The sequence below is a fragment of the Manacus candei genome, unplaced genomic scaffold (genome assembly GCF_025592945.1).
Source record: "Manacus candei isolate 608988 ecotype Guabito, Panama unplaced genomic scaffold, ASM2559294v1 h1tg000020l, whole genome shotgun sequence".
In the NCBI taxonomy this organism is placed as follows: Eukaryota; Metazoa; Chordata; class Aves; order Passeriformes; family Pipridae; genus Manacus; species Manacus candei.
In genome coordinates, this window is record NW_026138068.1 from 3,634,649 (window position 1) to 3,652,114 (window position 17,466).

A 17,466-nucleotide genomic window follows, 5' to 3' on the forward strand; every position below is an offset into this window, starting at 1 on the left:
CAACAGGAACAGGGCACCAAGAGATATGCTATTTTATTTAAAATCAGAACACAGTAGATTACAGAAAGACTCATTATGCAAACAAATCCACTGTATGTTTCACAACTTGCTCAGTATTAAACTGCCCCTTTATTAGACAGTCCAGGATCCCACAGAGGAACTGGTGCAGGATGACTCTGCCTCCTCCAAACTCCATGTTTGCCAGGAAGCTCTGTAAGGAATTGTGGGTTGGAGCTCTGTGTCTACGTCATGATTCCAGTTTGAGAGGGCAGAGAAGTCCCAAGAGAGGTCAAGACTGAGGTTGTGGAAGTTGGGGCACTAAAGCCACGATGAGCCTGTGCCCAGGTGCCTCCTGGCATCCCACAAAAGCTCCTGTTCTGTCGTCCCTCCAGGGTCAGAGGTGACCTGTCTGGATCAGCTGTGCTGGAACAACCAACTGCACCCTCTCTAGGAGACAGCACTGACACCCACCCGTGAGTTAGGACAGTTCAGTGCTGATCACCAACCAAAGTCTAATCATATAAAACTAGTTATAACTTACAAAACTGCAGACAAACGACTGGCAGAAGTAATGCCACCCAAAGAGAGCATTTCCAATGCTACCAACACTCTAAAGCCGTGTTACACATTGTATTTAAGAGATTTTTCTCCACTCCAATTGCTTTGGGGAAGTATATGCTATTTGTAGCAGACATCAAAAATCCTCATTTTATATATATATGTATATATATGGCAAGCATCCTGAGCCACCCCCTCTCAAGTCTCAGCTTGCCTATGGCATTTTAATCTCACTATTTTATAAACAGTGCAAATTAGTACAACTCTAAACATCCTAGCCAGAGCAGAATTTATATATTAGCTATAACAGAACAGGAGAAGCTGTTCAAGGGCAACAGGTTGAAAGCACTGACACAGCTCTTGCCCAACTGATCCAGGTTAGTGTTTCAAGTTTGTTGCTGGAAGGATTTAAACAGCTTTCCACAGCCATTTTTCTCCTTTCCCCTTAAACATCACCAGCAGTCAAGTAAATATTTACAGTTTGTGCGCACACACACACACAAATTAATGGCAAAACGTTGTCCATGAGCAGCTGGACTTCAGTTCTGAGACTGTAATAACTGAGACACCACATCAGTTACATCACCTACGTTCAAACTTACCCATCAGTGAAGGCAACTAGAAGCTTACAAATAGCAGATACAGCTGTTTTTTTTCTGAAGTATGAGGGTGAGTTTCTTTGTAAAATCAGTGCTCTTGAAGAGCCCTTAAATCAGAGTTAAGCAATGGCCATTCAAATGATAAAAATGCTAATTTCCTAGAATTACAATCACCAGTAGTGATCCTAAGGCACATCAGCCACATGCATATGCAATAATGCATTGTTTTGCTTTCAGACAGAAAAATTGCATTAGCTTTGTCTGTTATTTAGTGTGCACAAGAGTTTGTTTTTAGATAAAGTATCCCTGAAAGGTCATTGTTATCACAAAAGTTACCAAAAGACAGAAGATTTAACAAGTAGTAAAAATATTTTTGGACTACTAATACCAAGAAAGTTCCATACACAAAACGCAGTGCAAATTCACAATACACTTATCCATCACCTCCATCACTTCTGAGGACTTTCAACCCTCAGAAAAAAGTTGGCACTTGATAAGTGTAAAATATACCTGGTTGTTTTTATGAAATCTTAGTTAAACTGATTTGAGAGTGTTTTTGTGTAGCAGGCTCAAAGTATGAATTTCTGTACTCAGTCACCACTCTGGTAGCCCCCATCCACTTTAATTCTTTCCAGGACACAAACCATTTCTACAGCAGACTTATGTTTAGGATCCAGATACAACAGCTGCCAACCAAATACCAGCACTAAAAGCACAGCAAAATTACTTTGAAACGAGTCATAATTAACCATGCTTATACAAAGCTTCAGTGAGAAAATAATACCAAGTAAAGATATTACACTATTTTTTAAAAAAAACACATCCTGTACCATCACTAGATTACAGAAAAAACACACTTAGCAAACAAATCCAATGCACGTTGCTTCACAAAATCCCCCATCTATAAAAACTTGCCAGACTTACACTGGGGAATTGGTTCAGATGCCAATAACACTGACCAACCTTCTGCCCTTTGTCTTCAGAAGGCAAAACAAGTCAAATGATCATATTTTCAGAATCAAGAGCTTCCTGTTATGAGCTTAATTTCAGATTAGTATTTGCTAAGCACCACACTCCAGAGGAAATGATTAAGGGACAGTTCAGGGCCTTATGTAAAGAAAAAAATAAATATTCTATTCTGACTGATGTTGTTTGTAGTACAAACTTCCAAACAATGTAGTGCATTCCAGGACAGTGATACCAAAATGCTCTGAAATAACCAGGGGCTATGACAGATTCTGGACTGATTGATAACAAATTCACAGACACATTCTGTGCAAACAACAAGTGTTAAGATTTGCCTCCCCCAGTGCTGGATTAAAATACCAGCACACGTCTGCACCTTAGGCTTCGAGAATCACACTGAGAATGAAATGTGAGCTGTCCTAAAATGCCTCCTCTCCAGTGGCATAAGTCAAGAACAGATCCTGTAAGATGCAAACAGCCACCATGGAGTTCATAAAGTTTTTCTGTTTTGCCTACTCGCAGAGGAACATTAACTGCAAATTCCAGATGGATACACATGCCCAAAACTGCACAACTAAAGGAAACGGGAAGTTAAAAATAGTTCTGCTAAGTGAGAGACAGAATTAAGGGATAAAATGAAATTGTGAATCTTCAAGTGGGCAATTACATGTGAAAATCCAGTATTTGATTAAGAAAATACCCTGCCTAGATTCCTGGAATCACATGATATCAAAAGCTAAGCACCTGTGTAAAAAAATCACTTGTGTATCCAAGGTGTGGAAAAGGAGAAAAAAACAACTGTAAGAAAAAGTCTTAACAGGCAAGGAAATAAAACTGCCTGGTAAAGTGTCTATAAAACTCTAAACTGGCTCTACAAACAGTTTAGTTTCATTTCAAGAGACCAGGACTTTGAGGGTATCGAGCTGTTCAGGAGTGGAAGGAGTGCCTACTCTGATTACAAGAACTCTAAGGTAACAACTGAAATGCAGAAATGAAACTCTTGTAGTTTTCCCTGCCTGAAAACCACCCACCGTGTTCTGACAAGAGTTGCAGCTCAGTGAGCTCTGAGAATGTTGTGCACCTGGCCCTGAATGCAAAAGGATGTCAAGGAGACCCAGTGCACGCCCCTTGCCCAGCGGATATGGGCACCAACAGAGAATTCCTTAGAGACACAAACAGCTCCCATCTGCCACACATACATCCAGCTGTGGTGGGAACACACCAGAGCAGAAGAGGATGCTGATCTACCATCACTAAAGAATTCAGAGCGTGGCTCGGTTGGTAAGGTCAGGAAATCCACCACAGGCGGCTTCCCCGTTCGATGGATTTATAAAATTTAGACCCTCTCACCTTCTCAGGAAAACCTTGTCATCACTGACCTTTGAACACAAACATCATCACATTTACCAAAGCAACTGCAAACCTCTGTGCCACAGCTCGGCCTTTGTACTCCATTGTGCAAAGAACAGAGGCTTCCCATTGCTACAGCAAGTCTCTGATGGGGGGGAAAAGGAAATATAAGCACCAATACAATAAGTCAGGCGCACCGGAATATTTACTGGAGGATAAAGCCAGGATGTGGTGGAACACGAGGTGGTCTTTGGGGAAGAGCTGGAGGGTACTGTGGTACAAACTGAGATGGGTATCCTGGCTGTGGCATTTGACTTGTGGGCTGAACATCCCCTGGGCGAGGCGGGAGAGGAGGGTACGGAGCACCTGGATAAGAAAGAGCTGGTCCTGAGCTCATGGCTGCGGTAAAGGGAGTAGGGAAGCGTCCTGCTGGGACTGAGGAGGGTGGGGGGGGTGGTATCCGCCGGGGCACGACGGAAGGAGGAGTGTTTGCATCCGGCTTGTAGGAATCTTGAGGTGCTGGTGTTGTCTCGGGCGCTCTGGGCTGAGCTGGAGGCTGAACCTGAGGAAGTCTCTGTCCCTTCAGCACCATTTCTTGGAGCTTCTCAATCTTCACCCGGCGCAGGTGAGCCAGTTTCCTCTTGCTCTGGTACTCATCAATGAAGGAATCCAGTGGTATTTCACCATCAAGGAATTTTTCTGCCATATTCTGTCAAATACAGAACAATCTCTTAGAAAACAGAGCACTGCAACAGAATCTAAATGGCTCACATCCTAAAAATAGCAGCGTTTTGCCTGTGATTTTCCAGCTGGCATACGGAAGATGACTGGCATACTAAGAATTCTGAGCAGAACTTTGAGTTCGTTATTACTCAGAAGCACTGGGAGTTAAATATCACTTTTGCATAAATTTACACCGAAGTAACAGCAGTAAAAACATCTGAATCTCACTCTGAGCATTCCCTGATCATCAGAGATGGGAACGAAGCAAGGCCAACAGCTTTCCAGATTGCCAGCTAAGCTGAATTACAGCTCAGTGCTGCTTCAGTGCCAACAGAAACACTGAGAACTCTGTGAGGCTCAGCACAGAGAGGCAGATTATTGCTAAGTCAGGTTTAATACTCACCCTTACTTGTGGCTTTGAGCAAATGATGTTTAATAATTGAGAGGTGAACAAACATATAATCACAAAATCCAACCTGTCCTGGGAATGTCTTTTTGTGATCAAGGCTAATAAACAGATTTTTCCCCCTGATATAGTTATAGAAAATGCCTGCAGGCAAATCAGCAAACAAAGCCAAGCACTCCCATTATTCTGAAGTTAGACCACCCTTCAAGCACTGGTATCACAGCAAGTAGTGACCAGTGGCACCTGCACAGACATGCAGAAATCCTAATGGAATATTTCATCTGAAATGCTGCAAAAAACCAGTGCAGGCACAGTTTTTTATTAGGCTACTAATTGACATTTATAATGGAGTAATACAGATACCAGGTAAACACCACTAAAAAGAGATTCCATTTGTATACACGATGAGTTTGAAGGCAAAGCCAAGGAACTAAGAGGGTTTGGCTTTCTTTTCTAAAAGAGAGCATCTTCTCTCTCAAACTTCAAAGATGTGAAGACTAAAAAATCACTCTGATTAAAAAAAAAATCACTGGAACTGAATGGCTGCTCACTGAAGTTCAAAGCAAAGACCAGACCATATTCTTATAAATATCCCTTAGTGTACACCATGTTAAACTCTGCACTGCAGGAATGGACTCTGGGAGGTTCAGTTACGGGTGTAAGTGGCAGAATTGGAGTGTTCTGTCGTTACCTCTGTGTCTTCCTCAATCTTTGCCCCCTCGGTCTGCAGCAGAGCCAGTAGGGTCTCCAGGGAAGCATTGCTGGATTGTCTGTCTGTAATGGCATGGAAAGAACAGAAAATGACAGCTGCCTCTAAGTGACTTATAACTACAGCCCCAGACAGCTCAACAATCTCTGAGGCACATATGTACAAGCAGTAGGCTCCTTGTTCTAGACAGGGTGTTCTACAGTAAGAGACAGAGTAAGAATATTGTCAGAATATTGTCAGAGTGCTAAAAAGCTGACATTTAATTACAATGATACATTTATAATATTGAAAGCCAAAGCACTTCAGCAAGTGCAGAATCAGATATGCAATACTTCATGATTCGGTATGAACTGAAAGGTCAATGCAATATTCTGTTTGATTTACGATTAGTCACTGAAAATTCAACTTGTGTTTTTAGCAAGGTAAATGAATCTAATCATTAGGGAAGAGCAGGTCAAGAACAGGTAGGTAACCACACAGTAACAGAGAGAAACCACAGTATCTGTCACTAGGTGTAACAGACACTTAATAAATCATAATAAGTGTGATCTAGTTCAGAGCTACACGAGAGTGACATTTCACTTTGTACCCTAATTCACACAGATAAAAATGAGACACCACAAACCAAACAACAAACAGGCAACGGATTTACACTCACTTAGAAAACAGCAAATCATAATTGTCAACAGCAAGTGTTACCTAGTTTTGTTTTCTTTATCTGGTATGCTTCAAAAAGAACTTGCAGCTCTTGATATTTTTCAGTCAAATTTGATTTCAAAGACTCCAACTTTGGTTGGTACAAGAGATTTCCTTCTGCCAGACTGCGGTTGCTGGCGAGAGTCATGTCCTTGCTGTGCTGAACATTTTGGGCCTGGAAAGAAATAAATATTTTAAGAAGTGCCTGAAATAACAGTGAAATTATTAAGCAGGACAATAAAAAAATTTGAAAACTTTTAAATAAAAAACAAAAGTAAAAATTAGTGCTGTGGTATTGAACCTGCAAATGATGACCAAATGATGACATGGACAGATAAAGCAACAGTTGCTCTCTGAAAAGATCTGAATTCCAGCAGTGAGATGCAATGACTGCAGCAGAATGTCACCCCTTATCTTGTTAACCTGCAAATAACAAAGACTGCATCCTTACTGTTCCTTCTCCAGAATATTCTTCCTCCAACTGTGTTGAACCAATCCTGGATTAATGCCAAAAGCTTCTTTTTTTTGGTTTATTCCTTCTGCTTAACATTTCCTAGCCTTAAGACATTATTCCTAAAGAACAACTGACAATTGTCACAAGTTCAGGATTCAGCCAGATTCCCGTTTGCTCACACTCACGTAGGCACAGGATTTTATCAAGACATTCTTCAGGAGCTTTGGGAAAGCTGAGTGGGGAACTCTGTCCCAGGTGTCACATTTGATTCATTAAAATATTCAGACATCAAAAGGGAAAGAAACCAAAAACCAAGGGATCCGATTTCAGATTTTCAGTCTGAATCAACAAGTGGAACAGTCTTCCCATGGCACAACACCACTCTATTAAGCTGCCTTCAAAAACCAACAAAACTTCTAGTACCCTTTTTGTGACCTCCTCCATCAATACCTCCCTTCCAGCCCACCTTATCCCTGTTTAGCTCCAACAGATCCCATTTACAGACCTCGCACATCAGTCAGTGCAAACACGAGGGGCTTTCTCCTTCCACACTCCTGGGTGGATACAGAGCCACACCTCAGAAACAGGAAAAGAGGAAACCCAAATGAGCTGTTTAAAAGCCCCAGAAAAGGATAGGATCAAAATTCAGGTGTTTTTCCAAGCATAGCAACTCTCTTTGAAAGCAATTACTTCCTTTTGAAATATTTACACACTACTTTAACTTGCTAAATTCAAAATTGGTTCAGTGTTACTTAAACACACCTTTGCCCCCAGATACTGCTCTTCAAATACCCAAGTTTTACTCTCTTTCACCCTGTTTTTGCCAAACCACTTTAAAAAAAAAATCAAGGCAAGGATAATGTTAAGTCCTAAATTCTACAGCAACCAAAAATTCTAATCTAAATTGTGAAAATCAGAAATTATTCTTTCAATATTGTTTTGTCTTCTAAAGGTTCTCACATCAAGCCTAAATAAACTTCCAGTCCTATGCTCATGTTCAATTTAAACCCTCTCCAAGAACCAAAGGAAAATCCCCTCTTCTTACTTTTGAATCCAATGCAAAACAATTTAAATTAAACTGGTTTCCATTTGTTTATTCTCATATGATCCAATCCTGATAAGACTGTTGCTTTCGAAAAGCTGGAAAATTTACATTTTTTCAAACAATTATGAAGAGAATTAAAACATACAGGATTGAACAGCTTAATGACTGGCATCCAGCTTCTTCCCAAACACCTGTCCCCACCACTGCCAGCCAAGGAAGACTGTGTGCAAAAAGACTGATGGTTTCTGGTGCCTTTTTCACCATTTTAATGAGTTCACTACTTCCTCCCAGTGACTCCAGTTTGCTCTGGTGGTTGTATTTTCACTGCTTGCAAGGCTGATAATTCTCATTTCAAAGGTGCAGAGTCAGTGTGGGAAGAAGACCAGTTTAATGAGTGAACTTTGATCTCTCTTTTAGGATGAAGAAGAAGAACATTTACTCAGGAGAGAAAAAAGCCAGTGCACACAAACCTATAAACCTTTCAAGGGCACAAATCCCAGGAAAAGGAAGCTTCTACTTCAACTTTTCCTGAAGTAAAAAGGAGAAGGAGGACCTGATGTCTCCTCAAAATGTCTCTCAACAGGACTAGAGAGGACCAGGAAGAAAATGCCTTATGTTCTACAATGATTTGCTGAATAACTTTATTTTAAAATCATTTCAAATTGTAAAGATGAATAAATATCAGTATGACATAATGTATCTGACTTGTATAAACAAGGAAAATATGACTAATATGACCTACCTCCATCTAAGGCAGAGTGACATCCTGTCCTGTCCTTTGCATCTGGGATCTAGTAATTATGGACTAGTGTAAACTTTAGCAAAAGCCTTAAAAATACTTGTTTTAAACTAAAAGAAGTTAAGTTATTCATAATTGCACTTTAAGTTACAGTGCTTGAAATTACACAGGACTTAATGACTCAACTTTTTCCATATTTCAGCAGTTCTAAGAAGGGCATTTTTTTTTTTAGCAGGAGTTGAACAAAACCACTACTGACATTTAATAATGAATTCAAGTGTCACTCCTGAGGTCTTCACTTCCAGCATTAGTCTGTGTCAAATGTCTTCTAACAGTGGACACTTGGAGAGATGAGAAACTCAAATCTTACCCAAAACCATGAGAAGAACCAGTTCCTCAAACAAAGTAAACTTAGGAATGATGCTTAATGAAACTTAAGGAGGAGCTGGTGAAGACTCATCCACCTGTTCAGAACATTTAAATACTTCACATCTCTGAAAGAATTTTGAAGTCCGTGGGACAAGTGAGTTCTCTTTCACAGCAAAGAGAACAGATATAATTCCACAGCAAAGCAACTTGAACACAGTCAGGATTTTACAAACCAGGATAATCTCTGGCACTGATGTTAAGGTCTGTGTAGGAAGCTTTCCAGCATCTGTTCCCCTGCATTTGGAAGTTAATTCAAAGAATCAGAAAGCAAATACTCTAAAATTTGCCTAAAGAGCACTGCAGAAAAACTTTCAAGAAATGATGACTAATTTAAAACAAAACAAAAATAAAACAGTTGCAAAATCATCCAAGGGTCAAAGCCACAGTACAGCATGAACAGTCTATTAAGATTATCAGTGCAGCACAAAGCAGGCTTTCAGCATCCCTTCACAGCTTCCCACAAGCCTAAGACAAAAGCTGAGGAAGGAGTAAATCCAAAAGATGTTGTTTTGCTGTCAGATGTGCCCTATGACAAAAATGTGTGTTAGCAGGGAACTGCTCCTGAACTGGATGTTCACCTGCCCGCTGGAAGTGCAAGGAAAAAAGTTATTAAGAGAAATCAGCCAGGAGCATGGGACTCCAGCAGAATTCCTAGTAAGACTCTTGAAGTCATGAGCACTTCACCAGGCAGGAAACACTAATCTGAAACCAGATGAGAAATACCAGTCAGAATCACGAGACACAAAGAGACAGGACAATATTAAAGAGAAGATACACTTCTTTTTTTTAACTGCTAAGCTCTCACTATGAATTCTGAATGGGACAAATGGGGCAACAATACTGAGCTGATTGTAACAGGATTTTCATGGCACAAGGATGGCTCACCACTGAGCAGAGAACTCAAACCCAACTGCACGCTGCAAGAAAATGAAGCCACGGACACACAGAGGTTATAAAAGACAAAAATCATGGTTTATGCAGCACTTCAAAACTTAAGCTGCTTAAAAAATGAGTTTCTTTTACAGAAGTAATTTGAATAATTTTACTCAAGGATTTATTTAATAAGCACTTCCAAGAACAGGCAGCAGCAACTTCTTTGGGCACTGAGATTCTACTGCTTCCATCAGCTGCAGCCTCGTTTCATCTCACTTTTAGAAAAGGAAGATAAATGCTGGGTAAAATTAAAGCAGAACTAGTACCAGCTTAGCAACATTTGTACTATAAACGTTTATCATTTACACCAAAATAATGGTTTGTAGTAAGAGTTATTTGTGTAAAATGCTGAGAAAGGTCACCCCGGTTCACCCAAAAGCACATTCCCAGAACTGAGTCCTGGGACACTGAGCAACTGCAACCCCAACTACAATCCCACAAGGTCCAGCAAGTGCTGCTATAATTATAAGCTTCCTCAGCCAGTAACACAGCGAGGAGTCTCTTGGTACCTTCGAGAAAAAGTCTCTTAAGGAGCTATAAATAAAAGCAGCTTTGTGTGGCACTGTTTTAATTGCTTTATACATGGGACACATCCACGTTAGGTTCAGGTTTCTATAACCTTTCTCATTCCCACATTCTCTTTCACTTACACATACTCGTAACTTAGGAATGAAATACTGCAGTCCCACTGCAGGAGTGGAAGGATGCACATTTGGAGTGTCAAATTAACCCCTGAAACAGGAGCTGACAGGTGCAGAGTAGGAGAAGAGAGACTTCTTTTACAGAAGAAGATTTAACAGTGCTTTTTCATCATGGACTGGTGAATAACACACCCCCTACCAACATGTGTTCTGCAATAAATATTAAAACATGTTGCAAAGTAATTAGATTGGCTAAATTTAGCTCTTCTGAGCACTTAAGTGTTAGCTTTAAAAAATGACAAAATGAAGCTTAGAGGGTAAGTTGCAGTTCCTAAACATTTCTTGCAGAGGGAACAGACACTCAGCCCTGCAATTTGCACTCATCAGACACAGGCAGATTACTCATTTGATGCTCAGCTGGAAGAGAAAAATCTATAGTTGTCACCCAAACTAATTCCTAACTTTGCAACTAAATTTCATGTTTGGCCAACAAGAACATAACCACTGGCACATAACCACTGGTTTCAGGACAGGAGTGGGAATCCAAGAAATCTGGGCATGAATACGCAGAGTTTAACTTGGACTTTCTCCCCTGCCTGATCTTTTCAATCAGTTTTTGAGAAAAGGTCTATGCTCAAAAATCCCTTCTGTGCTTGCCAGTGTACTCTGAAATTCTGGAATGAGAAGAAGGCTCACTTCTTGATTTCATATCATTAAGGTATTGAAGAGTGAACAATTTTTGGCAGTGGAACCTCAGCAGTCAGTAACACAATGCTGCACTGTTACAAAAAGGGATGCTCCAGGAGATAAAAAAATAACTTGTTTTCACAGAGAAATTCACCAAATTACCACCAGTGTCAGGTCACAAATTCTCTCATCTGTGCTTTTTAGAGTTTTCACATTGACATTCACTTTTATAAACAAGGTACTTTTATGACCCTGCCTGGCAGGGGATTTGGAACTAAATCATCTTTCAGGTCCCTTCCAACCCAAACTGTGATTCACTATCTCATGAAGATGAATACTGCAGATGTACTACAGAGATTACCCTGAAAGAGTTATAAAAAAAAAAGCCCTCCTCAATTTTAAAAGACTGGGAGTACCAGACAACTGGCTTCCTTCCTCTTTCTAACAGACAAGATGCTTGTTGTTCAAGCACTAAAAGCTCAGAGGCTGCAAAACCAACCTCAGAGGCAGGAAAAGCAGCAGCTTAGCTCTGAAGCCACAGTGTCACACACCTGAGGACACAGGTGCAGGGCACTGCACGTGCACATCACCCTAGAAATGGGAATGTGTGAGTGGGCACACACAGATACAGATACACACACAAATCCTGCTCAAATGCCACACAGGAATACATTCCCTTTAAGGCTGGAAGTGCCTATTTTTAGCTATTAGCAAGAAAGCTGAGTGGTTTTCCAAATCCTCCTCTTTGTGAACAAAACATTGGGGTTTGAGCTGGGTTTCCCCTGCAAGGAGGAGAACAAAGGTTTTTTTCAATTACGGAATAATCAGCTTTAGCCAACTTCGCCACTAAAAATACAAGTGACCTCATAGAAGTGACTCAGGAATCGTGATTTAATTGGCATGTCACAGTAAAATTAGGAATTTAAGGACTCTGGAATAACCCTACAACACAGATATATAGGGACTGACAGCCAAGGAGCAGTGAAGTCACCATGGTTCCTCCTTAATGCTCAGGATTTCCCTCTCTCCCTCTTCCTGCCACAGTGAAAAATCAGGTCTCAGCAGCACAAGCTCAGGCACTAAACAATTCAGTGAAGGCAAGAACAGAATGAGGAAGAAATATTCAAGCATGGCCAATTCTTTCCAAGGTGAGTAAACACATTTCTAGTTGAACATACTCCAGTAAAAGCCTCCACATCCAATAAAAGAGGATTATGCCAGACAGCAGCACAGCCATATTTCCACACAGCCTGAGCACCTCCAAACCCCACACTCTCCAAACACCACAAAATATTCCCTGGGGGCCCAGAGAACTTTACTCTACAATTTAGAGCCCTTCTGATGCCAACCAAAGAGGAAAACCAGAGGGTCAAACTGAGAATACGGCCTGGTTGTGCCCATGTGTGAGAGAGGATCTTTCCTACTGAGGTCATGAGGTTTTCTGTCACTTCTTACCTACAGTCTTCAGTGCACATTGACAAATAAATAATAAAAAAGAGCCCACTGAGCCAGGCTTTGTGCTCCTGTCCCTTGTCAGAGGTCACACTGAAACCAGCAGTGCTGCCCCATTTATATCTTTGCAAACTTAAGCCCATTATAACCCACTGGCTCTCTTTAAATAGTTTTTATAGAGCAGGGTTCTCCTGCCCCCAGCAAACCACAGGGCCTCCGAGGTCTCTGCATGTTTTAGTCACCACAGCAGTGCCCGTTTCTTCCAAGTTCTCAGAATATAAACTATTCTGTCTGGCCCCCTCTCACAAATCTATTGATACAAGGTTCAAAATATAAATTGTTGTATAATACAGCCAGTAAATTCCCCAGGACACCTCGTTAACTTGGCCTCAGCCTTCACTAGGCCTCTCCATCAATACTTTGACAATTTGGCTTGAGGGGATCCAGAACAACTTCCTCAGAAACACCAAAAGGAATCTTAGTTTGAGAGAACACAAGTATAACTGATTTTACTTAATAAACTAAGCTTCTTTCTCAAGAACACATTGCCCCCCCCTTTTTTTTTTCCCTGGGGCTTCTGTCCTCAAATTTTAACCAACAAAACCAATAAACAAAAGACCCAGAGAAGCACAGCACATTTCTTTCTTTTGAAGTTTTCGTAGAAATGGTTTCATCTTCTTTGCTGTTAGCTGACCACACAGAGAGAGCCTTTCAGGCACATCTGTGGCCAAATAAACCCAGAACAGTCTCCTATCAGAACTGCAACACTGGCACACAGAAAAACTCGTTAAAGACAACCACAGCGGGGGGAAGAAAACAGGCTTCTATTCTAAGAAGGACAGATTCAAAAGCACGACTTAAAGTCAGATACACTGACAAAGGGACTTCGACCTGTGCAAAAGGCAAAGCAAGGGGGAGAAAAGCCCGGGGCACACAGAAACCTCTTTCGCATTGCTTTGAATTCACCCCGACAAAACCCAAGGCGCAAAACCAAGGCTGCACGGATGGAAAAGCTGAGCCCATCTCCGGCCCTGAATAATTAATTTAATTCAGCGTTTTCAGCCCGGCGAGCCCCCTCACCCCTCCTCTGGCACCCGGCGGGCACCGATCGCCCCACGGCGGGGCAGGGAACAAAAGGCCGGCAGGGAAAAAGGGGCCGGCAGGGAAAGGGAAGGCAGGGAAGGGAAGGGAAGGGGCCGGCAGGGAAGGGAGAGGCAGGGAAAGGGGAGGCAGGGAAGGGGGAGGCAAGGAAGGGGCCGGCAGCGCTTCCCGCAGCCCCGGGGGCTCCTCACGCACCCGGCAGCTCCGGGAGCGGGGAGTCATTTACCAGCCTCCAAACACCGAGCGGTCCCGGGGCCCCGGCGGGCTGAGGGTATGACCCGGGGAGAGGCCGCGGCCGGGGGGTTTATGAGGCAGCCCCTCACAGCCCCTCACCTCTTCCATCTCGCGGGCCATGTCCTGCAGCTGCTCCTCGTCGTCCAGCAGCGCGCTGAGCTCCTGCAGGCTCAGCGCCTCCAGGCGCCGCACGTCCAGCGCCATCGCGGCCCCGATCCCGATCCCTCCCCGTTCCCTCTCCCGATCCCGTCCCCGCTCCCGGCCCCGCTCCCGCCTCACACCGGAAGTGCCGCCGCGCTCTCGCCCCGGCCCCGCGGGCACCGCCCTCAGCGCCCCCTGCTGGGGGGGCGGGGCGGACCGTGGGGGACGGAACCAAAGGGGGGTCGGGGGGGGCAACGGGGAGCCCCTGTGAGGGGTGTGTGGGGGAAGCTCCTGTGAGGGGTGTGTGGGGGGAAGCTCCTGTTGGGGAGGCTCTGCGGTGTGACGCCCGGGTGAGGGGTTTCTGGGGCGAAGCCCCGCCAAGGGCACAGCGCAGCCCCTGGGGGCAAAGCCGGGCAGAGCCCCGCACAGAGCGAGCTTTGTGCGCCGCCTCATGTGATGCGCTCGAGGTCCTTGGAGTCCCGAGGGATCGCAGGGTCACGGTTAGGTTGGGAAAGACCTCTGAGATCATCGAGTCCAACCTGTGACCGATCCCCATCTTGTCAACCAGACCACGGCACTAACTGCCTTGTCCAGTCTTTCCATAAACAGTTCCAGGGACAGTGACTCCACCATCTCCCTGGGCTGCCTATTCCAATACCTAATCACCCTTTCCATGAAGAAATTCCTCCTGACGTCCAACCTAAACCTCCCCTGGCACAATTTGAGGCTGTTTCCTCTTGTCCTGTCCCTTGTTCCCTGGGAGCAGAGCCCAACCCTCCCCTGGCTCCCCTCTCCTGTCAGGGAGTTCAGAGACAGAGAAGGTCCCCCCCGAGCCTCCTTTTCTCCAGGCTGAGCCTCCCCAGCTCTCTCAGCCATTCCTGGTGCTCCAGACCCTTCCCCAGCTCCATTCCCTTCTCTGGACTCACTCCAGCACCTCAGTGTCCTTCCTGAAGCGAGTGGCCCAGAACTGGACACAGCACTCAAGGATGGCGGGTGCTGGGACAGCCGGGGGGTTGGACATCACCATCCCCACCGTTCCCAGTGCTCCTGCCTGGAAGTGTTGTAGGCACTCTTGTCCTCCCTTTGTTCAAAACTCCACAGCTGTAAATTCGGAAGGAAAATCAGTAGAATTTTTTAACTTGCATTTCCTTACCAGTTTGGGGCTTGGCTAGAGTACATCTCAATAGGGTGATTGCGTTATTGTTCTCAAGCCTAGGCTGAATTGCTATTTAGGTTAAAAATAGCTTAAAATCTTATATTGCCAAGTTTTGGTGCTAGGTCCTTTTGTCTGCATTAAGCACTTTCTTCTTCAAGAGCGAAGGCCAATAAATAATGTCAAAGATGTATTTCATGGTGAATTTAAATGCTTTTGAAATGTAATGTAGCAAAAACTGCATCAATTAAAACATCATACATTTTGTTCTTCTGATTTATATCAGTCAAGTCACCAGCTCTGTGTGGTAACCCTGAGGACCAGCAGCTCCCCAATTACTACTACTGTTAGCAGAGCTGATAAAGACAATTATGCCTGGAAACAATTAATTGTGTTAACAGAGCCTAAGTTATATGCATCAGTGGCAGACACCACCTTCCTGGCCTGCTTTTGTACCTATGTGGGTGTGGGTGTGCTCATTTCCGTGTGTGTAACACCACAGAGAGCCAGAACGAGCACATGAGCCAAGGTAGCAGGGTACAGAATGGATATTTGGAGTGGATATTTTGATCTAACTAGAAAAAAAAGCCATATAGTGACTGAATCCATCACTGATGCAATGATGTTGCAATCACATTCAGGAAGGGGCCCAGCAGTTCCTGGCAGGACAGAGTGATGATGTGACAGCTTTATGGCTGTTCTTTTGTCCTATAATTAAACTCGGCTCCCCACACCTCTCCCCCCACCCCAGAAGCCCTCTTTGTCATTATTATGCACAGGTAATAACGGCCAACAAGGTGACCCTGCTAGAGGAAGCCTTCCAGGCCTTCTGGCTGCTCACTCTACAGCCCTGATGCAAACAGAGTGTACTCAGAAGGATGTAAGAGCACAGAGTTTGTGCAGCAGGAAGCTGAGCTGAGCTTGCTGAGGGTGGGGAGAAGGTGATTAGAGATACGGGCATGCGTTCACTCATCCACCTGAACACACCTGCCTGTTGCAGGGATGTGCTGTGCTCCAGGTGAGTCAGCAGCTGTGCCCTCAGGCAGTGACATGGCTTTGCACAGTCACTACAGCCCGACCTGGTTATTTAAAACCAGTAGATAGTCACCCTGCCAACATGATACCACGTACCCCGTATTTGCACATGCCCAGCAAACAGACAGAGTCACAGTTTTCTGTTAAACCTGTTGTAAATCTGTACATGCAAACACACATTCAGATACACACACAAACAGAGGAATTAGTTGAGGGATTAAAAGAAGTCCTTTCTTCCCAGGAACGTTGATGATTTGAACTTCATACCATAGCTAAATAAATGGTTTGAGGGGAGTGTGGTTTAGAAGAGTCTGACTCAGCTTCGTGTTGTAAATCTAGTTTTACCACTGCCTTGCTGTGTGATCCTGAGTGGAGCTCTCAGCTTCTCTCAACCATGGTGCCTTTTACTTAAAAAGAGGAATAATAACTGCTCAGTTGCAGGTGAGAGTGGAGAGGAAAAGTTCACACTGAATAATATAAAAGTTCACACTGAACACACAGAGCTGTTGTGAGTGAGAATCTCTGGTGGAGGGCACTACAGAGTGATAATAATTGTATTGTCAATATGCTGTTGGGAAAGATGGTTTAGAGTCACCTAAGGAGCTTTTCTTTAAGTAATTTTTGCTAATGTTGCATAGGGTTGGTGGAAGTTTACTGCTCTGGACATCAAAGACTGGATTATTTGAATTAGCCAATGCTAATCTGTATTAAAATTAGAAGCTCCATAATGCAGAACAATGAAGTTCTCCCAAAATGCACTGGAAGAACATAACTCATTTGGGTTCAAGTACAACATACATTGAAAATCCCACTTCTTCCTGTGTAGATAATTTGGGTTCTGGGGATTTTGGAGAGGATTCTACATTAAAACCCGGTCTGCTTTCAAGGACTTTGATCAGCAACCGCATGTGATTGAGTTCTCCAATTGTCTAGAAAAGGAGCTGAGGTTGAGCCAATATAGGGTTCAGCTGCTTTTGTATAATTATATTTTCTATTTGGACAGATAGGAGAGTGCCTTCCCATTCCCCAGTCTTCATGAAACATAAAGGTTTTGTGACAGCACATCACTTGGACAGAATATGAAGGATTGCAGATTTAAAGCAGGATTTTGGACTACAGGGATTATCAAATATTGCAGTGCTGCAGGCTGAGATTTATCATCTCCCCAGCCCTAGTTCCTATTTGCCTTTGCTGAAATTCTTTTGAAGGGTGACAGCATTCAAGAACATTAAAATTGTAAGCAGACAAAGTACAGAAGTCAAGATTTCTTATTACAGGAGAAATTGAATAAAAAAATTGGGAAGATTACAGTGGAAACCATGTCATGGTGAAGAAGGACTCAGGTTTCAGTCTTGGGGAGAACTAGCATCCAAACTAGTTTAAATAGGATGTTAGATTTTTTTTTTCCCTATTTA

At 43.3% G+C, this 17,466-nt stretch overlaps 1 protein-coding gene across 1 annotated transcript; it reads right to left on the minus strand.

Moving 5' to 3' along the window:
- Positions 1–16: 16 nt before the first annotated feature.
- VPS37B (VPS37B subunit of ESCRT-I) lies at positions 17–13,996 on the minus strand. Its single transcript, XM_051785435.1, has 4 exons — positions 13,822–13,996; positions 6,011–6,182; positions 5,294–5,376; positions 17–4,182 (listed from the first exon to the last, which is right to left on the minus strand). The coding sequence occupies exons 1-4, from the start codon at positions 13,924–13,926 to the stop codon at positions 3,679–3,681; spliced, it is 864 nt and encodes a 287-aa protein (XP_051641395.1). The 5' UTR covers positions 13,927–13,996; the 3' UTR covers positions 17–3,678.
- Between the last annotated feature and the right edge of the window lie 3,470 nt (positions 13,997–17,466).

What these genes read in the sequence shown, in the direction of transcription:
- VPS37B (XM_051785435.1), bottom strand. Translation starts at nt 13,926, where the DNA reads ATGGCGCTGGACGTGCGGCGCCTGGAGGCGCTGAGCCTGCAGGAGCTC. An exon ending in TGGCCCGCGAGATGGAAGAG is followed by an intron (nt 6,183 to 13,821) that starts GTGAGGGGCTGT and finishes ATTTCTTTCCAG; the next exon opens with GCCCAAAATGTTCAGCACAG. An exon ending in GATAAAGAAAACAAAACTAG is followed by an intron (nt 5,377 to 6,010) that starts GTAACACTTGCT and finishes ATGCCATTACAG; the next exon opens with ACAGACAATCCAGCAATGCT.